This window comes from Anguilla rostrata, chromosome 1 (assembly GCF_018555375.3).
Source record: "Anguilla rostrata isolate EN2019 chromosome 1, ASM1855537v3, whole genome shotgun sequence".
Lineage (NCBI taxonomy): Eukaryota > Metazoa > Chordata > Actinopteri > Anguilliformes > Anguillidae > Anguilla > Anguilla rostrata.
Window position 1 is genome coordinate 22,605,452 of NC_057933.1, and position 27,872 is coordinate 22,633,323.

At 44.8% G+C, this 27,872-nt stretch overlaps 1 protein-coding gene across 5 annotated transcripts in view; it reads left to right on the top strand.

Moving 5' to 3' along the window:
- The window catches only part of LOC135252213 (neuronal PAS domain-containing protein 3), a 300,620-nt gene extending 278,034 nt beyond the window's left edge, over positions 1-22,586 (top strand). For all 5 annotated transcript variants that reach the window (XM_064330040.1, XM_064330056.1, XM_064330047.1 and 2 more), the window contains 6 exons: positions 548-666; positions 7,358-7,551; positions 10,747-10,853; positions 15,459-15,606; positions 16,290-16,405; positions 17,964-22,586. In XM_064330040.1, the coding sequence (XP_064186110.1) occupies positions 548-666; positions 7,358-7,551; positions 10,747-10,853; positions 15,459-15,606; positions 16,290-16,405; positions 17,964-19,339 (2,060 nt within the window). In that variant the 3' untranslated portion in view covers positions 19,340-22,586. The remainder of the gene's footprint in view (positions 1-547; positions 667-7,357; positions 7,552-10,746; positions 10,854-15,458; positions 15,607-16,289; positions 16,406-17,963) is intronic.
- Positions 22,587-27,872: the final 5,286 nt, after the last annotated feature.

The window sequence follows — 27,872 nt, forward strand, 5'->3', positions numbered from 1 at the left end:
TTGGCCGGTAGGCCATTACACATACAGTAAACAGGCCTCAAGGTTATAAAGATGCCATTTCTCACTTGCAGAATATAGATCAATTTCAGTTTGCCATTAGGAATTTCAACGGTTTTGTTGATGTGTGCGTCAGTCATTTTTAAATATCAGTTTTGATGTCAACGTTGTTTCCGAAGATAACTGTTACTTCGTTTTTTAATTTAGAACTGATTTGTTTTGATATTTGTCAACTCCGCATCACTCATGTTCCTAATGTCGGTGACTGCGGAGTTTCAAGGATTTAAAAAGTCAAACAAAGCAGAGCATGTTTATTATCAGTGCGCATTATTAAAACATTGTCAAACTTTTATTGGCGTCATGTTTTTTTATTGAGTTCCTCTTCTCCATTAGACAATTACCTGGAGATGATAGGAACTCAATGAGAAGTTATTACAGCTTTTGTAACCGGACATGTTTTTAATATCGCGCCCCTCTCCAGGGCTTTCTCTGCTCGGGCTTATTGGGGAAAGTAATGGAAAGTAATTGGATTTCTGTTTGCCATCCGCAGTGGAGTCCACCAGTCCCAGCCTGTTGGCTCCAGACAACACTCTGGAGCGCTCCTTCTTCATCCGCATGAAGTCCACGCTGACCAAGAGAGGCGTCCACATCAAGTCGTCCGGGTACAAGGTACGGCGGCCGCCGCTTCACACCAACCGCCCCACCCCACCCCACCCCACCCCCACATGCGAGCACACTTCAGCCGCGCCGCCCCCCCCCCCCCCCCAAATGAGCTCCCGCCGCGATTCCCTCAATTCCCTCTCTGCAGAGATCTGCGCCTGCCGTTCTAATTGAGTTCTAATTTATTCGGTCCTCTTTGTCTTTGACAACAGTATGTTGCATAAACAAATGCTAGGAAAATCAAATATGACTTATGATGCTTGGTATTTCAAACAGAAGAAATTTCTCCAAAATAAAGGCGCGCTAGGATAACCTATATTTTTTGTTTATTTATTTTATTCACCTTTTTATGACCAGATTAGGTGACGTTAGCTAGTTTTGCTGTAATGTATCGTTGCGGTTCCGATGAAGGTGAGCCCGTGTGTCTTCGAGAGCGCGGGAGTTCGCCACCTGCTCCCTGCGCAGATGTGTGCTCTGAAGCACTGTGTGGACTGTGGACTGCCTCTCCAGCCTCCCCGTTTGGAAAAGATGAGGGAGAAGGCAGGCTGCAGTCTAATGATCGTGCTCGACAGAGTGTGGTGATCCTCAGTCATTTCCTTAAACAGCTCTTTCAAACGACAATTTTTCTATCTGTTCGCGCAGCTGCTGCCTCCCAGACAGCGAGAGCACACACACACTCGGGTTATCGCTCATTTCTCAATACCTGTCTGCTTGCAGGTGACAAAAATGGCTCACTCAATGCATGTCCTCTGAATGGAGATATACAGATGTCTTTAGCATTTGGAATATCGATATTCTGGACGTACATGTGATTTCCCGGAGTACCCGGAGCATTGCCTGCGCGTAAATCTGCCGTGTGAGAGAGCTGCAGGGATGGGGGGTAAGCTGCTTTCCGCGCTTCCTCTTTTCCGGAAACGCCGCACCACCGCTGCACCCCAGCTCTGGGACAGGGGCAGACCTGGAGCTCCGGTGAGCGCGCGGGCTAGCGCTCGTTCCGCCGCTAAACGGTAGCGAGACCGTAGCAGGAGCCGGAAACCTAACGGCGACCCGAACGGGTCGTTCTGGCGTTCGAGGGGCGACTCAGACCCGGCAGAGCCGCTCCGTCCCCCGGCCCGAGGGACGAGCCGGCGAGGGGCGGCTTTCGCCCTGCCCTCCCGAACAGAAGGCGGCCGGCGGGTTTTTACGGGGCGACTCTCTCCGCTGCCGAATTTCGTTTATCCGCGGAAAAAAAAGGGAGAGGCAGCGCATCGGGCGCAGAGGCGCGTCCAAGTTCGCTAAATGCCTCCACTACCCCTTGCCTTTCTTTTCCCTCCCTCCCTCCTCATCCGCAGCATCTGCCCGCACGCGCGTCTGCCCTGCCCGCACGCGCGTCTGCCCTGCCCGCACGCGCGCTCCATGCAAATAAACAGGAGCCGGGAGAGCTCCGCTTCGCCCGGCATAAATATTCACGCGCGCGGGCGCGCATACATTACCGGCGCAGACAAGGACAGCTCTTATTACATTTATTTTGAATAAAGTCAACACTTGTGTTTGTTACATAATCCGCCGGGCATAAATATTGCATGCGCGGCGCCGCCGTTAGCCAGGGGGCCCCCGTGTCAGACAAGACCCCTCGGCCTCTCGAGCATCATGGCCGCTGATATCCGCGCCGCTCCCGAGGTCAAATCAAAGAGAAAGATCCTTCTTCTGGCTTCGAAACCCGTCTTTTTTTTTCTTCTTCTTCTTCTTCTTTTTTTTTTTAAACAGAGCTCGGCCCCCGTCTCGTTTAATGCACTCATGTAAAGGTTCTCCGTCATTATTTGCGCTGTACCGCATTTCCAAAGCACTCCCGAGAATCCCGCGAAAAATGATGAATCTGATTTCTTATGTATACCTCTTCTATATTCACCGGCGGGGGGAGAGAGGGAGAGGGGGAGAGAGAGAGAGAGAGAGAGAGAGAGAGAGAGCACTGTGTGCTGAACCATGAATTATAAAAATTGATCCCTTTGTTATGTTGGCTCGTATTAAATTGAGATATGCTATTCATCCGCCCGCCGCTGCCGCCGCCGCGCCGAACCCGTGCCGTGTCAGTTTGCATTTAGCCGCTTGAGCATATTAATGTTTTGCCAGAGCTTATGATGTTCTTGCCAAGAGCACTCCTGCAGCAATTTGGGCCCCACTTTCTCTTTGTGGCAATTACTTCAAAAAGTTGTATTTTTTAACTAACTTTTGATGCCCGTAGCTTTGGGCTTTCGGAGGGGTAATTTCCATTTTGTGTTCTCTGAACCCCCCCCCCCAACGTGTCTGAATGTTTATTTATTTAGGGGTTATTTTATTTTCTTTCATGGTCGTGGAGCAGGCCGGTGTTTTGCATGCATCGCTTTGCTCTGCAGCGGGGGATGCATTTGCACAGCGGAGCATGTGGGGATTTTGGGCAGTAATTAGACATCTTCTTTTCCCCTTTTTCGGTGGGCTGTGATGTCTTATTAAAGCGCTGACTGGCAGCAGACTTGTCAAGCGTGTCCGCGCCTGTCATTCTCCTGTAACGATATGATAGGCGGCGCATTGGAAGTCCTACTGACGCCGGATTGACAGCTTCGGCTCATATTTGGCTCTGGATTAAACCACTCTGGATCCGATTCAGCACCGGACTGACAACTCTGTGCCTCCGGTTCAACACTGGAAAGACAACACTGTGACTCTTGTCCAACACTGGTTTCCGGTTTGAAGACGTAGCTCACTTCAAACCGCAGTTCACTGTGTGTTTTTAAAAATATAAGTTCTGTTTTTGTTTACATTTACATTGGCCCGGACAGTTTTTGTGTGAAGGATATTTTTGGTGTTTACAGGAGTTTCTGACCAGCTTTACATTGGCTGATATAGACACATCAGTGTGTTCAGGGTTTAATGCAAGAAAATATACTCTTCAAAGGGCCTTCAAGCTGCTTGTGCAGCTTGCACGACTATGTCAATGGAAAACGTACAATAAAATGAAACGATATGAATAAACTGCTGAAAGTCAACTATCCCTTTAAGGCCAGGAACTTGGGGTCCTAGGAACTGGGATTTTTGCATTATAATTTTAATTTAAAGCAAAAGTCCACCATGCACAACATGACCCTTACAGGCCAATGTTCTTGCTTAAGTTAAACTGTGTTGTAAAATATGGTATCTTTCACATGTTTGTCCCTCTAGATTCGCATTCAGGAACTTCACATGCAACTTGTGATGGTAAAGCAAGCAGCCTTGGTTGAAGAGTAAAGGGTGCCAGGGAAATGCATTTAAGGAATGAAAATGAGGGACAGACACAGTGCATTCATACCTAAAAATGAAGGACAGACACAGTGCATTCATACCTAACAAAAATGCTCCCAAAAAACCCTGTTTTAGTTGGCTGCAGTAGACATGTGACCATAAATCAGCCTTTCTAAGGGATGTGCGGATTACATACACTAAGACTTCTCCTCGCTCGGTTCATGTTATATTTTGAGTCATCGCTACCCTGAGCTCTGTGCAGGCTAAACCATAAATGTTTCAGCACAGATACATTTCTGATGCTGAATTTCTGATGTTAAAGACTGCTCTGCTTTGCATTTTATTACAAGACTTCGCTTTATGCCTTTTTTATGCTTTGGTTTATCACCGTGTTTACAAAAAGTACGCCCAGCCATGCAATTGCACACCCGGCTAAATGACGAAACTGCATTCGTAAACTCCCAATGATTCCTTGTCTGAGTATACCAATTTAATTCATGACAGTCTGAAATGACAATGCTACGTCCATCATCGCTTGCCTTGTACAACATCCTACTAAACTAAGATTACAGCCTTTCCTTGCTTTCGTGAAGAATCTGTCAGATAAACAAAGGAGACACGACCGTGATTAAAAGAATAGCCAGGCAGTGCCATCCAGACGTCTCGCTCTTGCCATTTTGGAGTCGATGTTTTACTGCCATTTTCTCTCTCTACCCAAATAGACCATTTCATGCGAACTTGTGGAATGAATAACAATCAATGAGAAGGCCTTACAAATCCAGAATGTCAGTAATTTCATACAATTATTTGTTCCATTATGTCAAACATAATATTTTAATAGCGCATAAACGGCATAAAAATGATAAATTTTAGTAACTAATACATTTTACATGCCGCGTTCAATTTGTAAAACTAGTGTGCACAACTTAATCTCTCCGAGTAGCAGGTTGGGTTTCCGTATGCAGTCTCCGTATGCAGACACAACAACTGGCAGTCAAAGATTTTCACATTAAAAATAGTTTGTAAAATGAATCCAATTCCTGACAGTTCCCTCTCTCCGAGACACGGTTCGCGCACGAGCCGAGCGCTAAGTCTTCGGGATTAGGAATAGAGGGATAATAACCATTCAACGGAGGGGAAACGGTCGGGAGTCGCTATGATACAGAAACGGAGCACTCTGAATTGAAAAGTGAGACATTATGCAATCCGCCCGATAGGAAAGCCATTTTCTACGCGGGCTCCCTTTCTCCGACGGAGCCATTGTACTGTGTCAAAGCTGGGATGGCTTTGCGGGCTCAGGCGTCTCCCGGACGCGGTGTTAATTTCATTGTGTACCGCCCCTCTCTCCCCCCGCTAACTAACGCTGGGAGCCAGGCGAGGCGCATCCTCGGTTCCACAAGCCCAGGGATGACTTTCTCCCTCGCGGAGAAGGAGCCGCATCAAACAAAGTCCCCAACGGCCCGAGCTTTGACGGAGTTTAGAGAGAGTCCGATCTGTTTATATAAATGATAATAATAGCATCTCTTCTCTCTGAGGCACGCCACTGAAAGGGCAGTGTCAGTAGTTGAGAAGCCGGGAAAGTTAGCTCTTGGAGCACCGCGCATGGGTATTCCCAGTTGGCTTCCGAGAGTGATTAAAATGGATGGATCTAAAAGTACAGTGCGCATATCAAGTCAATTCCTCCTCCAGGCAAAATGGAGCTACAAAGACTTTAAAGCTTTGCAAAACTTTAAGGCTAGAAAAAAGCAATTATGTCCTTCGCTTTTTTTCTACTGTATACTCCTCCTGAGGAAAAGGCATTATTTACTTTTACCTGCTTTTTTTTCGTTTTTATCTGTATTTTGATCCTTAGGAGTGGGTTTTTATTTGAAACTCTGTTGCGCTATGACATCTTCATATTTGTTCACAAGGTTTATACAACATTAATAAAACATAGCAGCATATTAAAGCTTTATGTTTTAGATTTTTAAAGGCTAGATTTTTTGAGGTATAGATTTTCTGTAATTTCTACATACATGTTTTCTAAAAATATTTGTTGCCCTCAGTTTAACATATCATTAATGACATGGTGATACATTTTTGAGTGACTAAATTAAGCATTACATCACCTAATTTCAGAGAGTTGATGAGATCCTGCTAAGGTGATTTAACTTGGTCAAAAAAAAGGATTCTTTGTACCCTACTCATAAGCAGAGCAATGCCTTCATGAAATCAATACTGTGTTGGACTAAATGGCTTTGCACTCACTGCTGGGGGTATTCACAACTAGCAATTTCCGACCTGGCAGGGCGTTACAGCCAAACAGTCTGTCAATAATCTGGAAGATCTTGGATGACCACGAGTCATCGGTCACCTTGCCAAGGTTGACGGTCGACACAGGCGCGCGGTCCGCTCTTCAGATTCTCTTTCGCGGCCAGCTGGAGGGAGGCGGCTACACAGCCACTGGTCGTCGGCCAGCTGATCTCTCAGGGGCCCAGTGCCCACCAATCTCCATCATTGCAGTTGAATGCGGTGGTGTTAGCAACAGCCCAGTTGGGCTAGCCAGCGATGGAGCCAAGTCCTCTTCAGCAAACAATCTAGGTTTCGCGCTGGCCAACCTCATGGGCGCTGGCGTGTGTGGACGCTGGCTTGCAGAACAGCGTGCTGATCACTGTGCATGCCATCAGAGCCCTCAATGGAGAGGTTCAAGTGTGAAGGCCTGGGCAGGAGTTCCAGATCCCTACAGAATTCCGCTTTGTAGAGATTGATGGTTCTCCAACTATGCGGTGTTATGAGGACTTGCTGTCTTTTTTTGTTGTTGCAAGCTCATCCTCGTGTAATAGTGCACAACACACGCCCTAGTGCTCTTTGTTACAACGGCTTTCCTGCAAGATGAGCATCTGACGTTTGCCTACGGATGTTCTTTTCACCGGGCTTGGGCCCCATTGGTCAGTTTTGGGATAGGCCATGAGAACGCATGTCCTCTAGCGCATACATTTGCACATAGGGTTTTACAAGAGGAAAGGGGCAGGATCCCCCGGACAACTTCAGCAGCCCGGGACCGGCTGCATGCGCTGTTCAGGTGATTCTGAAAACAGATCAGCGTTCGGTTAACAGCTCAATCAAACCTATTTAAAAAACAGCATACACAGAGATTCCCCTGGGCTGGGGAAAACACTGACCCGAGCTACGTCCATTCAATGAAATATGAGTGCACCTGCTGCCTCAATTTGTATCTCCTCTCTCTCTCTCTCTCTCGCTCACTCTCTCTGTCTCGCTGTCTCTCTCTCTCTCACTCTCTCTCTGTATCGTTGTCTCTCTCTCTGTCTCGCTGTCTCTCTCTCTCTCTCTCTCTCTCTCTCTCTCTCTGTCTCGCTGTCTCTCTCTCTCTCTCTGTGTCTCCACATTCACACACACATAATATTATAATATCATATCAGACTCGTGCGTATATTTCCCACACTGACGCTCATTTCTCCCCTTCAAGGTCATCCACGTCACCGGCAGGCTTCGCATCCGGATGGCGCTGACTCACAGCCGATCGGTACCCAATCAGATCATGGGAATGGTGGTGGTTGCCCACGCCCTCCCCCCGCCCACGATCAACGAGGTCCGCATTGATTGCCAGATGTTCGTCACCAGGGTCAATATGGACCTCAACATCGTCTACTGTGAGAACAGGTAGGACGCTATGTCTACGCCGCTCTCCTTAAGATTGCCACAACTGTGCGGTTAAAGTGCAGCTTTAGTTTCTGGACTTTAGTCTTATGTCCTAGCTATTTTTCTTTTTAACAAAATAGGCTTTATGGCTACATTCCATGAGGGATCTGAAAAAAGTGTATATAAATATACTTAATTGCAGTTGCCTTGTATTAATCTTTTTAACAGTGGCCATCCTGTAGTACCCTTTGTGTGTATATATGGATATTCTGTGCAGTTTGTTTTCCCTGGTTAGCACCAACCTCAGGGCAAATTTTCTCAGCCACACCGAGCAGGATATCAATCTCATTCTGTTTTGGAACCACATGGATTTTAAATAAATGTAACAAACTGCTACAAATTTGAATATTTATTTGACTTTAGAGTGCGAATAGACTATAGAAAACCATGCGTTATTGTGAATTTTTATTTCACCCTGGCACAGAAATAAGTGCATAAAAATTTGTGGAGTTTAAAGTTAAGTGAGGTGTAGTGCAGTTGCTGGATACATGCAATCGAACCTCAGAAATATGAACTGACTGAACGACCAAACAAGGTATCAGCCTAGACATTATTCAAACAATTACATTTTGCCAAGCCCCAGTTCGTACTATACATATAACATTTTGATACCGTTTAATTACTGCCACACAACAGAGAGAATTAAACAAAAATTAATCACATATTCCATTGATTAAAAAACTGGAAATACACCAGTTCCACAATAACTATGTGTAGGGTCTATCTAAAATCTGTGAGTTCGGAGTAGGGGTGTCCAGTCTTATCCAAAAAGGGCTGGTGTGGGTACAGATTTTGTTTTATTTCAGCACTAAGACACATGATTCTGCTTATTAAGGTCTTAGCTGAGACAGACCTGGGTCAAATACATATTTGTTTTGGATTCAAATACTTTTCTGTGCTCTGTTGATCTTGCCTGGTGTAATTGAGCCTGCCAATATGACCAGAAGGTGGGGTTTGTACTTTTTGACAGTATTTAATTGGTTACAATACACTAGATAACATCAGTAAAGCGTAGAAAAGTATTTGAATCCAACACAAATGCATATTTGGCCCAGGTCTGGTTGTAGACCATGATTAGTTAATTAGTTGAATCAGGGCTGAAACAAAAACCTGCACCCACAACAGCGCTTCTCAGATAAGACTGTCTTAGAGGAAGTAGCATCAATTAATCAAAAACAATGGTACTTTCTGATGTACAATAAAACACAGGTTTTAATTCGTTTCCGCACACATTGACAGATAAACAGACTAACAGTGAGTCTAGAAGCAGTTTAAGTGCAGCTGGCTAGTCAGAACCTGCCTGTGCATCCATAGGCCACTGCTCCCTTTCCAGTGTTCCCTCAGTGATGCCCATTGAACTTGCTGATTGGCTCATGTATCCTCTTCACACTTCTTGATCAGTACCTTTCACACATATCCAAGCCTAGTTTTTAGGGAATTCAAGACTGGTAGAATTTTTGTTCGTTTTGTTTTTTTTTCTAGCAGTAGTTATCTGTGGATTGTTATTATGGTGCACCTTTGACCTATCCTTGGAAAAGCTGACCATGTTCTAATGAGATCCCAGGTTATATTGGTCCAATTACTGGTTTTTTAATTACAATATAGGTAGTGTGTGAAAGCATCTTAAAAGTAAGGCTGGAGTAATTAAAGTATCTATTCCAATAAATTATTTAAATTAAAATTTGTGTGTTTTGACTTAACTTTCAGTGTTATGAATGACCCCATTTCCAAAAGGTTCATGTCTCTGAGGCTCTACCATAGTTGATGGTAGTAGCTAGCTAGGAATCTACATGGTGGGCTTACGTTAAATGTCTACTATTCATGGACTAAGCACTAACCAGCTAACTGTTGCTAACTTTATTTTAAAAGGGCTAAACATACAGTTATTACCACATAGGGCCGATATGCAGTCTGAAGGCAAACCATTTATTTGGGGACATGAGTTATATATGAGTATATCTGGCATAGAAACATTCATTATGGGTCATGTCAAGTTTTGTACTGACGTGACACATTGTCAAGGATATTAGGCATGAAGGTAGCAATCAGTTCCTTCCGCATGACATTTTATTTTTGACTGAAGGTGATTGAGCGCATGTGTACCATAACCTGCGGAAGACTAAACACTGTCTCTTTAATCTTGACGTGGTTATGCCTTGCGGTGGCGCGCTGTTCAGATCTGATTACACATCAGACTAAGTAATCACTCAGCCAGCTTGTCATACAATCTTGATTAACATTGTCTGAAAGATCGGAGGCCACTCCTTCATGTAGGTGTCTTAGGCTGCTGAACGGAGAAGCTGCTGAACTGCGGTGGCAGTCAAATTAAAAAGCAATAAGCGCGTTTTGGCAGGAGCCGAATTCGCTTCAGTCATTCAGAGATCGTAAGATCTTACCAATATTAGAGGAAGAGATTTAACTCCCTCCACCCAACCACCCCCCACCCCCCCACCCCCCCACCCCCGACTGCTTTCCTCATGAGCATTTTACATACATCACATCTCCAGTAATTCATTTGATGTGCATTTAAAGCAGTTTACATCAGTTTGTCGCCATTAATATTTATCGAGCCGACTCCGGCCATTTCCTAAAGAAAAAAGCCGGAATAAATAACCGCTAAATAATCTGGTAAATAACGACAACTCCGGGCCCCGAAATCACTCGCGATCTACTGAAAGACTCTCTTCACTCTCCGGAAGCCCAACGAAGAAATGATATGCAGCGTCTTTCAGTTTAAGAGTCGAGGATTTGTGTGGGCGTGCGGCTTTTCAGAGCCAAGAAATTTCCCCCCCGAAATTACTCAAGTAAAAATGCCGGCTGTGTAGAAAGGATTGTGGACAGATTGCTTTTGGATAAACGCGTCAGGGAAATTGATAGATAATGTGACACCGGGATTATCTCCGGGTCGCCATGGCGTGACATCCTAACCTCCAATATCCCAGGGTTCTCCTTGCCTTTCCCCATCAGGCTCAGCTGTCAGGTAGAAATCATCCAGCTGATGTGGCACTGAGGCTTGTTCTTCATCTCTCCACTGTGATGTCATGCCCCAATATCTGAACATAGGCTTTTTAAAAAATTAATTCATTTTTTTTTTTACTTTTTTTTTTTTTTACTTTTTTCTTTTTCAACCGGTGACACCATTTACATTTCTTTCAGAATCAGTGACTACATGGACCTGACGCCCGTCGACATCGTGGGGAAGAGATGCTACCAGTTCATTCATGCAGAGGACGTGGAGGGCATCCGCCACAGCCACCTGGATTGTAAGAACCACCCCATGCCACCCTTTCTGAACTCCACCCATACAGATCCAGATCTGTGCCCACCATGAGCTACACCTCAACACACACATACTCATATGGCATTGAACACTCAAAGAAATATATAGCTCACCCTTAAAAAATACCACACCTGTGCTGACCTGTACCCATATAAAACTATATCCCTGTAGAGTCTGTATTTATCTACATCTGACCGCCCTTATGCAACAATGGATTACCTGCGTTGATACCTGTGTTAGACCATACCCATTAGAAGATATATTAGACCTCAATTTGCAGCAATCTCAGGAAATGGCCTAAGATTGTAGGCACTGTTGAGTGTTTGGGCTGAGATTAATCAATCTGGATAGCTGGATGCCAGTTGAGCAGCACTTTGCACAACGCTGTCCAAACAGAAATTCGGTTGCCTGAACATTCCTTAAAGATGTGCAGTCCTTGAGTAATGCTACTCAACAGGGGTTGTCTGTTTTTCTCCGAGTTCTAATGTCACCAACCAGTATCACTAAATTACCCTTTGTAAAAAAAGAAAAAAAAATCAAATAATCTCGTTATAATGAACTACGTAGAAGTTATATGCTCTCACTTAACCTTCTGCTTTTATGCCATCTTCGTTCTTTCGGTCAGTGCCTCCCCTCCAAACCCACGCCAGGCTCCCCTCCAGCCCCCTGCTATAAGTGCCCCTTCTGTTATTGGGCGTTCGCTCTGGAGAACGAGTGTCCTTGGAGCTGCTCTGGCATTTTTTCTTTTTTTTTTTGCTATCTGATTAGATATTGAGAGTCCAACTGAATTAGAGAGCAATTACTGCCGCAGCACGCTGTCCCTTCGCCTTAAAAAGCCACCGGCTCGGCTCCATTAGCCTCTGATTTGAAATCCAGTAGAGGGGAGAGCGGCCGAACCCGGTGACATTGAAAAGCGGGAGGAAGAAGATGCTGCTCGTCCGCCATTACGGCTCTCAGCACCCCGCCCCTTCGCTGCCTTTTCATCCCCTTCCGCGCCCGCAGTCTGAGCGGACGCAGGAGTAATCTGCACCCGTTCGCTCGGGACCGTTCAGAGTTACGAGTTGCGTAAGCGGCGCGTTTCGATTGTCAATGTCTCAAACGTCCAGCTCACACAAAAACGCCGCGCCTTTCGGGATCCGCGTCCCCCGCCAAAGACTAGCTCATCCGCGACGAAAAAAAAACAAAAAACAAAACAAACAAACGCATCAGCATAATGACAACATCAGACCGTTGGACTTTGATGTACACAGCTCTTTATCGCCCGTCGACAGAAAAAAAATAAATAAATAAATAAATAAACCTTGACAACAGTGACCTCATCTCAATAATTCCCAGACACGGTGCAGCGCATTTCACTGGCAGGAAAAAAAACAGAATATAAACCAGGGAAACGCGTCTTAAAACGCGATGATAAAACAAACAGTTCAACATTCATACCACGGATGTTAGGGGGGGAAAAAAAACAGAGGTGCTGAGGAGGGGGGGGGGGGGGGATAACTTGCGAAGGAGAGTAGAAATCTCTGGGGCTTCGGGGTCTGCACCTCCAGGCACATTACAAGAGCCTGCCTCTGAAGACTAGTTGAAACTGATTAAAAGGAATTGCGCATCTGAGCCGTCGTAGCTCTTCAGCTGTGATAAACCAACGCGCGACTGTTTAAAAAAAAAAAAAAGGACCATCATTACTGAGGTACGTCCTCGCCCGGAGAACCAGACGTACGACTAGCCGCGGTGTTTCAGCACGTCGTTAACCGACTTGAATTTTGAGCGCGTCGAGGAGAACGCCGTGTGCCGCCAACATTTTAACATGCAAACGTGCGTACTGAGGGAGACGCAGACACGTTCAGCTGCGGCTCGTTCGATTGGTCAGGAATGTCACCGCATTTCTACGCTCTTAATGACACCAAACCAGTGTTACTGCTCGGTGCATCATTTTATCATCCAGCAAGCATGATTACTTCATGGCTCATTCACGGTAGCGCACTGCCAGTGTTACTGACTAATTGAGGCTTCCCAAGCAACCAGGAACGCTTCTCAGTGTGTGACGTATTCCAGCTCGTTCCCAAACTCGACGAGCTTTATCGTGAAGTTCCAGCGCGGTTCACCAACCCATCCTAACACCTTGCCAGAGTTTCCGTGAATCCCAAACACAATATGCTCTGGCCAAACTCTATCCAGGGCCCTTTGAGAGACACACAGCCAGAACAACCCCCCCCCCCCCCCCTCACCCACGTGCCTCTCCTCTCCTTCATAAAGGGGTTGCCTTTACAGTAATATCCCAATGGATGGCAAGGACTTTTTTCTTTAGAGCAATTTCACGGGTGTAAATTACTTACTTTTATACGGCGGCGACAGGGCGACGCGGGCGGGGCCGCTCTGGGTAAAGGGTATTCTGAAAGGTAGCCGCCGCCGTGGAAGGGATCCAAGTGATTAAAACAAACCGAAGGACGGAGGTGCCCGGGCGCGTCGAGAGGGAAGCCACCCTGCGGGCACGCCCGGGGCTGCAGGGGAGAGCGGCAGATTAAAGAGACCGTATTCCTTTTAATGCCTCCGAAAAGGGGCGGGCAACTTCGCCGCTGGAAAAAGAAGAAAAAAAAAAAAAGAAAAGGGCGGCTTCATTAACGCTTAATCGATAGCGCAGAGCAGACCCTGATTGATTTTATGGCACCGTAAGTGAAAGGGGTTAAAAAATAAAGCTCACCTGCGTAGACGCGGCGCGGGGGGAAGGAGAGGATGGGGGGGGGAGGGGGGCTATTGACAGTAATGCAGGGGGGGGGAGCGGGGGCCTCGTCCAAACGGAGGCAGCCAGGTGCAACCGAGGGAAGAGGGCAGATGGGGGGCCTTCGAACGGTGCCAAGAAGGGAGGGGGTAGTGGAAATAGGCCCGCTGAGATTTCTTTTATTTCTTTTTCTTTTTTTTTAAACAATTTATCCATCTTGAAGGAATTTAGCTCGGTCAGTGTAAGGTTCAATCAGGGATTTGACCCGAGCACAGTGCTGTATAGGTGCTTTGTGCAATGTCTTTTCTCTGAGAGGTGCTATACACATACAGTATTTATCCTCCATTACTACACTTTCAGTTGTCCTATGAGAGCACACAGTTGCTTTTGCCAGTTTAGACTGAAAGCATTTGTTTCAATTTAACTTCGTTTTTTTCTTCAGTTATGCTACTGTAGTGGAAGCCCGTAGCATCCGCAAATACCTTTCTTCTTCATTGAGGTAATATCCTGTTTTAGCTTTGTCATAATTTCTTTGAAATATCTAAATGCAGTAGGCCTAGGTATATATTCCCTTTGTCTCAGTCTGTTCTTCTGTAGCTTGCAGGTTGGTGTCGCTTGTCATTAGAGTGTGTAATATCCCACACATTTAGCATTAGCTGGAGCTTAGTTCCCCTGCTGCTGTCGCTAAGGCACAAATGCAAACTCCCAGTTAAAAAGAAGGAAGGTGAAAACAAGGAGAAGCTCATGGACACAGGAGGGAGGGGGCAGGCCTCACAAACTATTTGCAATTTCCCTTATTTATTCATTCATTAATGTTATATTTTCAGGCAAAGAAAGCAGTCGGTGAACTAAAGTCAGTTATTGTAGCCCCTGGGATAGCTTTTTAAACAACGCTATTAGTCCCTAATAGTTTTTAATTACTGGACTTCTTTTTATATAAATCATTCTCTTCATGGAACTCTTTCTATGGAAAGGCCTATTTGTAGCTGTAATTAAACCAAGAATATGAATTTACTACCTCTTTCAGATTCTGACTGTTTCTGTTTTAGAGCACAATGATTAATGCAAATACATATTGGTTGAGATAACCATTTAGCGGCTAATTTAGCCAAATTTATTGCAACCCGTTAGAGCGTCTTCACTTGAGCAAATCCAGACAAGGACACGACATCAGAAGAAGCTTGTGCAGACTCACAGCGCCCTCTGGTGGCCGCATTCTACCGACAGTATTTCCTTTTAGAGGAGGTGTTATGTTCTCAGAGAAATTAAATAATGGCCCAGGCTCGAGAGGGAATTCCTGCTGTGCCTTTGCATATCCGAAATGGGGCTGTGCTTCTTAATAGACATGCTATTGACCATTGTACCGCACGCTCTTCACTCACCCTGATGTGCCATTAAAACACAATGGCTGTCTAGGTGTTCTGATATTCCTGTTTCCTGTGGTAGAACATGTAAAAATAGGAGCATGTACAGATTTTTGCTTATTTTAATTATATTTTTATTCACTTTAGGTTTTATTGAATTTAGTTTCTTTGGGCAGTAATAGCAGTAAGTGAATACATATTAAGTTGTCTGCCCCAGTTATAAAAAGCCAGATTTATTTAAAATGACATACAGTAATAATTAATTAGATTATTTAAAATGCTTGTTTAGCAGAAGTCATAACTGAGTGCCACACAGTGCCCTGCAGTTTATCCATTAAGACGGAGAACCGTGCTCAGAGGACAAACGCCATCGATCCGTTGAGGGCTTGAACCCAATTCTGTGACATGTCCAGAGTTGCAATGCTGCTGACCAGCACCCCCACCCCCCCTCTAAGCCCCCCCATCCCCCCTGAGTCTCTGACCCCCGCTCTCTGCTGAAACCCCGCAGTGATGAACAAGGGCCAATGCGTGACCAAGTACTACCGCTGGATCCAGAAGAACGGCGGCTACATCTGGATCCAGTCCAGCGCCACCATCGCCATCAACGCCAAGAACGCCAATGAGAAGAACATCATTTGGGTCAACTATGTGCTCAGGTGAGGGAATCCGGCCAGGCTCTGGACATAACTAGCCAGGCTGTGCGCGCGCTCTTTCTCTCCCCCTGTTTGTTTCCATGCCTCGAGCCCTGATTCCATGCGTTTGAAGTTCATGTCGTTAAAGATCGAACAGTTGTTTGTCATGGCTGTATTAATGTACCGCATTTGTCAACGTTCAGGGGCTACACGCACGCTCGCGCACGGCAGGGTTTCCGTGCCGAATACGCGGTTCGTGACGTTTTCTCGGCATTTTCGACGCGGCGTTCACGTCGCCCGTCGCGCTCTTGCCTGTTTACAGCCGGGTTAAGCCTCTTTGCGGCCGGGAAGCCGGGAGATCCCCGCGTCCGACGCGCAACACGACTGCTAAAGGTTGCGTCTGTGATCTCGAGCATTTATCCTCTGCCTCTCAGCTACAGCAATGGGCAAATAGATTTATCTCCACAATCCCTGCTTAATTTCTTTCACCTTTCCCTGGCCGAGGCGGCGGCTCCGTTAGAGATCATTAGAGAGCGGCATCCTTCTGGGATGGGGCCGGATCAATGGGAACGCCGGGAGAATGGCAAATGCGCCGGCCCCTCCGCTTTTTTTGAATCGGTTTTTTTTTTTGTTGTTGTGCGCGAGCAGGGCAGCTGACTCCCTCGTCCCCGCCCCCACCCCCCCCCCCTTCTCTCTTGCGTCCGCAGCAACCCCGAGTACAAGGACACGCCCATGGACATCGCCCAGCTCCCGAACCTCCCGGAGAAGACCTCCGAATCGTCCGAGACCTCCGACTCCGAGTCCGACTCCAAAGAGAACTCCGGTACGGCGTTCCGTCCCTCCCTCCAGCTGCTTGTGACGAGAAAACAAAAACTTAAAAATGAAGCACTAGCGTTCACAGGTGCCAGAACGAAAGCAGTTATTATTATGTATTTTTTTTAAACGGTGCTTGAATGCCGCGTGTGATTTATTGTGGAAAGTCATGATTTATTATGAAAAAAAAAGTACGGGCAGTTTTGACCACAGAGATTTTGATTGGATTGATCGGCTCATGGTTCACTGAAAGAGTCCTACAAATAGCCAGGCGGACCGTGAGGGACAAACCTAATTAAGCGGCAGATAAACGCATCATTTGCATCCTCTGTTATGCCATTAAATGAAGTCGGTCGTGCAATAAGGTCTGAGTTTCATTCTTCTGATTGGAAAAGGTCACATTACTGTTACAGTACTGACTGCTAACAGGTCTTACCTCTGGTGCACTTGAAATTAGGAGTGTAACTTCTAAATGTTTCATTGCTAAACTTTAATAAAAATGCTGCTGCTATAACTGTTAGGAAATCTCAAAACTACAACACGCAACATTGTTGAAATAATTTAAAACCATTTTCCTTTACAGTGTCCTATTCTCACTGTGCTTGTCGTAAGCTCCAGTTTGCTGTAGCACGCATAGCACGTCGATTTAAATTGAAATCCCTCCCAGACCCTGTCATTGAAATGTGTAAATGCAGTCTTTTTTGCATTAGAGATTGTTTGAGCTTTGCCCATCCCTGCTCAAGATGGATAAATAGCGCTGTTAAAATGAGAGCTGGTTTACCGGCCAAAAAAAATACCGTGGGCCAAGAACGGCTCGAGGAGGGTGTTGTGGGGGTGAGAGTCTGCAGACAGTGCCAATCTGCTCTCCCCAGGGGGCAAGACCCCACCCCTTGGCACCGCACCCCTGTGCCAGCCGATCTCCTTTCAGGCCACAGACCCTGCCAGCTGCCGGCTCGAGCAGGCAGCGCCGAGACGGGCACTGCCCCACCTTCTGCTGGCGCAAGGTCGCCACCGCCAACTCAGGGGCCTTGCAAATTAGCACCTGTTAGAACGGCGTCTCTCCGGGGGGGGGCCAGAGGGCTGACCGTATCCCCCCGCCAGGCTAACTTTGGACACGTTCCATATGCTACATACAGCTATATGCAGTACACAGCCCAGCCCCTGTTACAGTTTGGATATTCTTAAACATTTGAGTCTTCGGGACGGATAGACTTACCTCATCCTTCAGGTTCAGTGTGTGGTGCTTCCGCCTGTAGCCTTTTTTTGTGTGGTTAGTTATGTTATGGTGGTGGAATTAATTGAGGAATTAGGGTTTAGGCAGCTGTAACCAACCCTGTTCCTGGAGATCTAGCGTCCTGTAGGTTTTCACTCCAACCCTAAGAAAACACATCTCATTCAACAGCTAGAGATCTTGTTGACCTGCTAATTCGGCGTGCCAAATTAGGGCTGAAATGAAAACCTACAGAGTGGTAGATCTCCTGGAATGGAGATACCTCTGGGTTGGGTTTAGTTACCACTGGATTAGGGTTAGGGGTTCATTAAGGGTCCCCTCCTCTTCTTTTCTCCAGAAGACAACGAGAACTCCAAATCTGACGGGAAAGGGAACCAGTCGGAGAACAGCGAGGACCCCGAGGCCGACAGCAAGAAGCAGCCGGGCAGGCCCTCTGAGCAGGAGATGCGGCGGCAGGAGGAGGGGGACAGCTCCAGCAACCCCGAGAGCCAGGACAGCGAGGACAGCCTGGAGCCGTCCGACTGCGAGGGCGAGGCCAAGGAGGGGCGCCTGGGCCGGCTGGGCGGCCTGCACATCAAGGTGGAGCGCTACGGCGACGGGGAGGGGGCGGAGCCGCGGGACCCGCGCTCCTCGTCCGACGAGGACGAGGACGAGGACGAAGACGAGGACAGCTCCAAGGACGAGGAGAGCGCGGGCGAGCCGGCGTCCCCCGCCGCCAGCAAGCACCAGAAGCGCAAGAAGAGGAGGAAAAAACAGAAGGGCGCGGTCAGCCGCCGCCGCCGCCTCTCGTCCGCCTCCCCCAGCCCCGGCACCCTGGACCCCGCCCTGGGGGAGCAGCCGCCGCTCCTGCCCCCGCCCTCCCCCGCCAGTGCCTCCGTGCTCAAGATCAAGACGGAAATGTCCGAGCCCATCAACTTCGACAACGACAGCAGCATCTGGAACTACCCGCCCAACCGGGAGATCTCGAGGAACGAGTCCCCCTACAGCATGACCAAGCCCCCCGCCGCCGCCGCCGACCACTTCCCCTCCCCGCAGGCGGGCGGCCTGCAGGTGTCCATCCCGGACTCCGTCCTCACGCCCCCGGGGACGGAGGGCGCCGGGGCCCGCAAGGCTGCCTTCAGCGGCAGCGCCCCCTCCTCGGCCTCCAGCGCCGCCAGCCTGGCCCCGCCCTCCAGCTCCTCCTCCTCCGACCCCCTGTCCCCGCCCCTCTCGGCCTCCCCGCGAGACAAGCAGCAGGGAACTCCAAGTACTTCCAGCTCTTTGCTGTACACCAGCGACCTGGAGGCCCTGCAGAGGCTCCAGGCGGGCAACGTGGTGCTTCCGCTGGTTCACCGGGTGACGGGCACCCTGGCCGCCACCAGCACTGCCGCCCAGCGGGTCTACACCACCGGCACCATCCGCTACGCCCCGGCCGACGTCACCCTGGCCATGCAGGGCAACCTGTTGCCCAACGCTCACGCCATGAACTTCGTGGACGTCAACAGCCCCGGCTTCGGCATCGACCCCAAGACCCCCATGGAGATGCTGTACCACCACGTGCACCGGCTCAACATGTCCGGGCCTTTCGGGGGCGCCGTCAGCGGGGCCAGCCTCACCCAGATGCCGACCGGGAACGTCTTCACCACGGCCGAGGGACTCTTCTCCACTCTTCCGTTCCCCGTCTACAGCAACGGGATCCACACCACACAAACTCTGGAGCGCAAAGAAGATTAAAGCAAAACTCCGAGACCATATTACTGTGTTCAACTGTCAAAGACTCTTTGAGGCGTAAGACTGTGTTTCAAGTTGGGAAAAAAAAAATAATTTTAGCACTTTGAATTTGAGCGAATGAGCTCGTGGTATTGAAATGAATGGTCCCCATGTCTTTTCTTTCTCTCTAGTTCTCTTCTCTCTCTCTCTCTCTCTCTCTCTCTCTCTTGCTCTCTCTCTTTCCTGTTCATGATATTTCTCTCTGTATGAACTAAAACTGATTATTCTTTATTGTAAAGAGTTCCTTTTGTTGCCTACAGGGAGTCCAGAGTAGATGACAACTGTTCTGTGGTCTTCTGAGGTGTACCATTTATTTGAGTTGATTTTGTTGCTTCTTGATGAAGATGCCTTCGATTTGTATATTTAAAGGTAGTGGAAAAAGATAATTGTCAGAGAAGTAAAAAAAAAAAAAAAAAACCTAAAGGTTTCTATCCATATCTTGATGTGATCAAGGTTGAAGAAAGGAGGTTACCCTGTTTGACATAGTTGAAGGGGTTTTTATTGTTCTTTCTAATCGGGGGAATAGTATTTTAGAATTAATGCTTTTCTCTTTTTTTATAGCTCAGATTTAACTTGCAAATCACACATTAAAAGCAATTTCAACCGGGTATTGGCCTGTGAATAGAATGTTACTACAAAATCCTGGGACTTTGGCACAGGCCAGTCCCTGCATTTCCCATTCCATCTCCTCTTTGCCGACTCATGGTGCTACCATTACATAACCCTCATTCAGCTGGCTGAAGTAGGTGCTGGTCCAGTGCTCTACTGTAGACAAGTGACAGGTTGAGAGATTTTCTACAGAAAAGTCTTACCTCGGCTCTAACGAATAAGTCTTCGCAGTCGCCACTCCATTCGGTCGGGTGTTTTCGAGAGCTCGATTTGATTGAGACAGGGAACGGACGTCTGGAGCAGGCTGATGCTTCGTTTTTGCTTTTTAACTCAATCATTGTTTTCTCAGTGTAACTGAGGCTAATTTGCATCATTAACTTGAAAAGTTTGCGTTTTACGAATGTTTAAAAAAGTCGACCGGCTTCGGACGGTCGGTTTGTGATTTGATTTTTTTGTTGTTATTGTTTGTCCCTCCTTGCATTTGATCCAATGTGTTCGAGCCCATCAGCCTCTCAATCCGTTCTCTCCTCCCACTTCTTCTCGCGTTCCAAACTCTGAAATTTCAGATCTGTCAATGAGATTGTAACAGATACATGCATTTCAATCAAAAATGAAATACTGTGTTCAAAAAAAAAAAAAAAAAAAATCACATTCCTGATTTTTTTTTTTTTTTTTTTCCTTTTTCCTCTCCGTTGCCAAAAAGTTAATGTCACAGTTCGGTGTTAAAAAAAAAAACACTGTGATTGTTGTTTTAAAAAGAAAAAACAGTAATAAAATGGAAAAAAAATCTTTCACTTCATCATTTGGCAGCCGCCCATCAAAGGCATCTATTACCAAGCGTGAGATCCGTAACGTGTACAATGTGTTAGTGTCATTGGCTGTCAGTCTCCATGGCGATTTCAGTGTGTGTTACTATATGCAGTATATACCGAGCTGATGTAGCTGTTTTGTCCTTTGTCTTCTCTGTGCTTTATCTCTAGTCTGGGGTAGGCGGGGAGGCGGGGCATCCACCCCCCTCTCTTCCACCCCTCTGCAGTCCTAGTGAACCAGTGATTCTTGGAGGTTAGTGGATTTTGTGTGGTGGCCTTCTTATGTAATGTCACCTTTTTGCTGCTTCCTTTTGTCTGTATTCCTTTCTGTTTCTGCTATTGCTTTGCTGTTGTGTAGTCTACAGACCTCTCTTTCTCTCAGAGATAAAAGACTCTTAACTAGCTCAAAGGTTTATGGAGCCATTTTTTTGCCACTGAGGAATTCTGGGACTTCAGTTTCCAGCTTGCTATACATTTACACTTATAAAAACTATGACAAAAAAAAAAAATTAAGTAGCACTTAGATGTATGTAACAGACTGGAACCATAAAAGCCTCAGTTGTGAAACATTCCCAGAGTCCCTTGTGCTAATATTGTATGCATTGGGTGTATTTCATTGGTTTCCACCAAACCTGTTGACTTCAAGGACCCTGCAACACACAAGAAAAAAAAAAAAAGATCATGATCGTATTTCAGGACAATAAACAATTTTAAAGATTTCTTAAAGAAATGAAAAGAAAATGTTTCGCAGTATAAATCTATTTTTATAGGTGTTTTGGAAATGCATGTTTACTAAGTTGATTGTTTAGTTTACTTGATTTTGTTCGGTCCAGCAGCTTTGTCAACATTTAGTGTTTTTTAGTCTGTCCAGCAAAGGGAGAGGGGAGCCTTTGTCTTTTTAACTGAATCAGACTACTCCCCTACATCAGGAAACAAGTCTCTGTGGTTTCTGTGAAGGTGTCTTGTTACTCGAACCCAGGTCATAAAAGATATGTGTTTAAAAAAAAAAAAGGAAAAAAAAGAAAAAAAAGGTGAAATTGAGGTTAGCTGGCAGGTCGGTCCAGGAGAGCTTGGGATTGCTGGCTTAATAGATTTTAGTGTTTTCTACGAAGCAGAGTGTGGGGTGTGGGAGTTTTGGGGGGGCAGCTCTAAATCAGACACTGTGGACCAGGAAATACACCCATATGTTACAAACAAACAGCGGGATGAGCTGTTTTAATGTTTCTGTGTTGTGTCAAAATGATTGCTGGTGATTTAAACTAAAACTAATCTCAGCTGCTGTCAGATACATAGTGTTTAAAAATTACAGTATGAAAAAAAACACTTCATTACCTGTGAAGACTGTGTCTGTGTTTTTAACTATTTCTTGTACAATTATACAGATTCTTTTATGAGGAACTTGGTGCCAAGTAGATGAATAAGGGGGAAAGGGATTCTCTTAGTATCAATGTTAACAGTGTTATAAATTCTAAATACAAACAAATTAAAATATTAAAAAGAGAAAACTATGGTACATTTTATTTTTTTGGTTTTGAAAAACACGACTAACAGATGCTGACTCCGAGTGCCTGGCTTATTTTTTTGAGAAACATCTTTTTTTTTCATTGACCATGAATAATGCTGCAGTTCAGAAAATGTACATACTTCATTTTACAACAGGGTTATTTTATACTTTTGTAGATTCTCATTCAGTTCCGAGAAGCATGTCATACATGGTTGTCTTTCTGTAACACAGTTTTTTACCATCTTACAGGTGCCATATTCATAATAAACTTCTCTTGGATTTGTTACTATCTGGCATCATTTGTTTTACATTCAGCCATCCCGCGTGAAAGCCACGCACTCCAGTGATCTACCAGTTTTCCTTTCCGTTTCTCTTCATTTCTTTCCTCCTTGTTTTTGTTTCTGTTTCCTTATTGATATGAGACTGTGCTGATCTCCTGTGTTCTCTGTTGGTGTGATGGTGGGACGCTGTTCTGGGAACGGCTTGGACTCCCAGATCTCCAAGCTGAGGTACGTTAACGAGAATAAAGAACGAGTCAATGTAACCCCACCCATGTTTTTGCCTATGCAGATTTTGTACAATGAAGTGATTTTACCAGAGATCCTTTCTGAGCCTGAGCTTTCATTAAAAATGGCTGATCTTAAAAATGAGATCCTGATTGTGACCTGCCATACCCTATGGGAAATGGAACATACTGCAATGTATTGAAATAACACATATTATATAGAACAGATATTGCATACACTTCATAATACATGAGAAAATAGGAAAATTATTTCTACTTTCAGATATTGCTATACGTTATTTAAGCTATTAGCATTGCTGTGGTACATATATTTTTACATCCACGTATTCACAGTATATTGCAGTATATTCCATTTTTATAAGGGATAAGCATATAGGGGTCTAGGATATACAAAACAAATAAAATATGACAAAAGGCTTTAACTGTCCTCGTACCAAAATCAAATTTTGCTGTTAAGATCATGTTTAACCCAGGGCTGCCAACCCTTTTCCTGGCGATCCACCGTCCTGTAGGTTTTCGATCCAACCCTAACAAAACACACCGCGTTCAACAGCTAGAGATCTCATTGAACTGCTAATTAGTAGAATCGGGTGCGCCAAATTAGGATTGAAATGAAAACTGACAAGGGTGGTAGATCTCCATGAACAGGGTAGGGCAGCCCTGCTGTAACCTTCAAGAATATGAAACTTTATTTGCAAAAAAAAACATAATGTTTTAAGATGACGCTCTGGGTTTATGGTCAGAATAAGAGGAGTCCCACTGTTGCCAGGTCTTTTTCATACAGAATGTGATTTCTAACTATCTGAACCACGGGAGGCATTGGCCCAGTGCAGGCAACTCAACAGTAATGACCTCTGTGGATTCGACCATGCTTATTCGCACTGAATACAATTTCACTTACTTTAGCTCCACTGCTGCTAAATCCATTTGCTGCTGAGGGATGCCCTCTCAATTTGTCCACCAGGGCTGCTGCTCACCGACACCGCACGCTGCTGATCAGACAAACGTGAAGGTGTTATGTATGGTGAATTGTGTGCTCGTGTGGGGATTGTCTTCGGCGGGGGGTGAGAGGAAGGGTTCAGTTGCCTTTTCAGCTGACCAGTCATCGTCAGCTTAGTCCAGCAGTGATGGCACACGTCTCTCCCGTCTGTGACCGTCTGCACATATATAAGCATTAATCTCCTTCACAGCTCCACAGAGTTAATAAGCCTCTTCCTGTGAGCCTTCTGTAGACCAAGCCCTGCAAAAATCCTGTCGTTCTGTAAGAAAATCAGACATCCAAACTGTTGAACCAGTCATTCTGCATGCAGGTCAAAAAGATATGGAATGACAAGACCTTCAAAAGGAAGGAGTTAAAGGCATTGCTTTTTGGCGACACACTGGAGCAGTGGTTAGGGAGCGAATTTGTGATCAGATGGTTATAGGAAATATGCTGCTGTTGTACCCTTGAGTAAGGTATTCAGTCAGAATTGCTGCTGTAAATATCCAGCTGTATAAGTGTGTACACGTGAATTATAAGCTAACATATTATAATTATAATAAATAAATTATTTCTAACATAACCTGAGGTGGAGTAAAGGGAATGACAATTCCAGAATATGCTTTCAAAAGGAAGCTAGATGGTAAACGCTGAAAACCGAGGGTGTCCAACTAAGCAACCCTAGAAGATTCATCATCAGTCTGTACTGGAGCTGAGAAAATACACCACGTCGAGACATCTTACAGGCAGTCAGCACACATTCCGACAAGACTTCATTCTGTCAGTTCCCATAGCAACCAGACCTCATACAGTTAGTAGCCATGGCAACAAGTCTTCACACACTAACAATGCATTTTGAAAGGACGCAGTACAGTCACCTAATATGGCAACAGGACAACACAGTAACTGCACATGGCAAGAAGGCGCAGTGTAATTTTGCATGGCAACAGGACCTGTTTCCATGGCAGCTGTGGAGAGGATATATATTGCAACAACAGTCATGACACTATGGGCTAGCAACAAGACTTGTTAAAGAATGTTAAAAATGTTGGACACTGGATTTTTTTGTTTAACCATTTAAGCAATTATAAACATTATACAAGCTGTCAAACAGTATTGGAACTGAATTCTGTCACCACTGAAACTCTGAGGAAGAAACAGGAAGAAATACTGTATCTCAAGGTCATTCCAAAATGGAGAGTAGACTATTCAATCCTTTGGTCATGTGGGGTGATGGTGCATTACAAAATGGCACTCAATGGGACAGTACTGATGTGGTCAAATAAGGAAAGCAACCATGTATGCTAACAAATATACTATATATTGATGGAGTTAGTTTACACATGCTGGTTAAGATGAAAATAAACTGCTTGGAACCCTTTACCTTGACAGCAAGACAAATAGCAATGGGCTGTATCTAAACAAACAAAAGCCATAGCTATTTGTCTTTTGCTCTGTCAGGAGTTTTATGCCGCTTGGTCTAAACTCAATGAGTATGCATAAACTATCTCCAATAAATGTATATTGGTTAGCACATAAGGTCACTCTCTGGTTGTGACTTATGGTCACTTGCGAAGCAACTGAAAAGCCCTGGCATGCTATGTAAAGGACCACCGTAGAGGCAAAGTGGTTTATGAAAAGCAGTCTCATATGGCATAGCCTGTGGCAGGTTTTAAGGTTTCATTTTTAATTGTGTATGGCAGCATAGTGTCAAGCAGGGTTTTGCAGCATTCAAAACTGACAAAACTGAATTTGAATACCTCCTTAATTCCAATTTATTTCTCAGAAAACAGGATGCAGAAGTGCAATTTGAATTTAAAGGGAGTAAATGTAATGAAATTCAATAAAATTCATATACATACTTCAGGTGTAGCTTTTTCCAGTAACAAATTATATCTTAAAATGGTTTGTGCATTGAACATATTATCATACAAACAACAAATGATGTTAAGCATTATCATTATTATTATTATTAGTAGTAGTAGTAGTAGTAGTGGTAGTAGTAGCAGTAGCAGTAGCAGTAGCAGTAGCAGCAGCAGTAATAGTAGTAGTAGTAAAATGAACATTTAATGTCTTCTTCATACAATGTTTAAAGTGCCCATTTGCAGAATAAGTCATGATATTTAAATAATCCGACATGCAGTTGAAATTCTCTGTATGAGGTCTGGAACATGATAGTCTGAAACATAATTAATCTATTAATATATTCTACCAGGTACTAGGTAGGAAATAAAAAGACATATTACAGGACTCTTGGTTCTACACAAGCAAATCGATGGGAAACATTTCTATAAATTAATGATGTCATTATTGATATTCTGTGGTAAAGTATGTGTCAAATGTAATGAAGTTCTCTTGTGTGACAGAGTGGAATTTCTTTGAATTTCAATTAATTAAAATTCTACTTCCTGTCATTCCAAGTCAAATTTCGATTCAAAATCCTGTGGCGTGTGGCCAGTTCAATTCAAATTCCAACTCATGAATTGAATGGGAGCAAATTCTAGAATTATGAATTTTACACAACCCTGCTATCAAGAGAAATACAAATTCGGCTTCAAGAAAAAAAAACTTACCCTATATTACTAAAACTACATTCAGAATGTCTGCTACATTATTATGAGCTTTTCTTTTACTTGTTCAAATGACAACTGGATTATATAGGCCATATAAAAGTAGTTCTTATTATTAAGTTGCTTTTTCCATCTAACAGCTGCCATTGTTGCCCTTTTAAGTGTGGAGAGCTATGTACAATAAAATAAAGGTTCACCCACATTAAATATATATATATATATGTATGTTATACACATTTGTATGATTAGTATTTATTTTAAATACTAAGCATTACTAACTACCCATATATCATGTTTTGAAGTAACACAGAACAAACCGTTTTATGTGAAACTGTTCAGAATCCACTGCCATTCATCTGGTTACTTCCTTGATTTCAGGTGGTGGAGACTGAGGTCACAGCTGAGGCCCTCCCATATAGAAATTCGACCAATTTTAAATATTTTACGCAATTTTAAATGAAGGCCATGAATGATAGATCACAGAAAAGGGAGAAATCCACTGACTCCAGGACTCCCTAATGACCCTGCCCTGTCCATCTCCCCCAGATGTTCTCATTAGGAATCAGACAGGGTGTTTAGATACCAAGGCAAAAATCGTTCGGTTAACTGTTACTATAGCAATGAACGTGTGCAGGGACCAGAGCTTCAATTAACTGCAATTAGGGTTTGGATTCAATAAATTGCAATTAGTGTTAGGGTTAGGGTCAGAATTAGGGTTAGGATTAAGCTTAGGAAAATGGTGCATGTTAGGGTTGAAGCATGTTTAGGGTTATGTTCTGGATCAAGGATAAGGGTTATTTCTTGATTTGGATTATTAATATTTTTCATTATTGGGGCCACAATAACATGTATTTTTTTTTTTTTTCAGTATTAGTTTTCTTGCATCTGGAATCAATTGCCCGTCCACCTGAAATGCATTCATATGCATGTATTTATAAAAGCCCTTTGAATTTTACAGATGCTTGCTGTTGCAATTTAATGGCTCCTACCCACTCCAGGACCACCCTTTGAAAATAAGATGTTATATTTCAAGGGTTTTTCCTGTATACCGGATCTAAATAAAATGTATAAAATCTGTCTTCGTTGCCCCCCTCCTGCCTCTCTCGTAAAAGGCAGCATGTGACGGATTTGTTTCTCAAGGTCAATATGAACCTCGAGGCTCTCGTTCTACAAAGAGACGAGGAGACACCCTTGTGACTGCCGTCATTAGTCTGATAGTCCTCAAAGTGGATTACAGTAGCCACTGCTGCATCTCCTCGCCTGTGATGTTAACACACACTTCCCGCTTCGCGCTCTGTTCTGCATTCTGAGATTACTTTTGATGCCGCTGGTTTCCTGTAGGTCTTCTGCTGACCTATTGAAAGAATTGACATATCAGTTTCCTGAGTTTTATTCTCATAACGACTTAGTTTGCATACATGAGATTTGTTGTTTTATTTATTTATTTATTTATTTATTTATTTAATTATTATAATAATACATTTACTATCCTATTGTCCT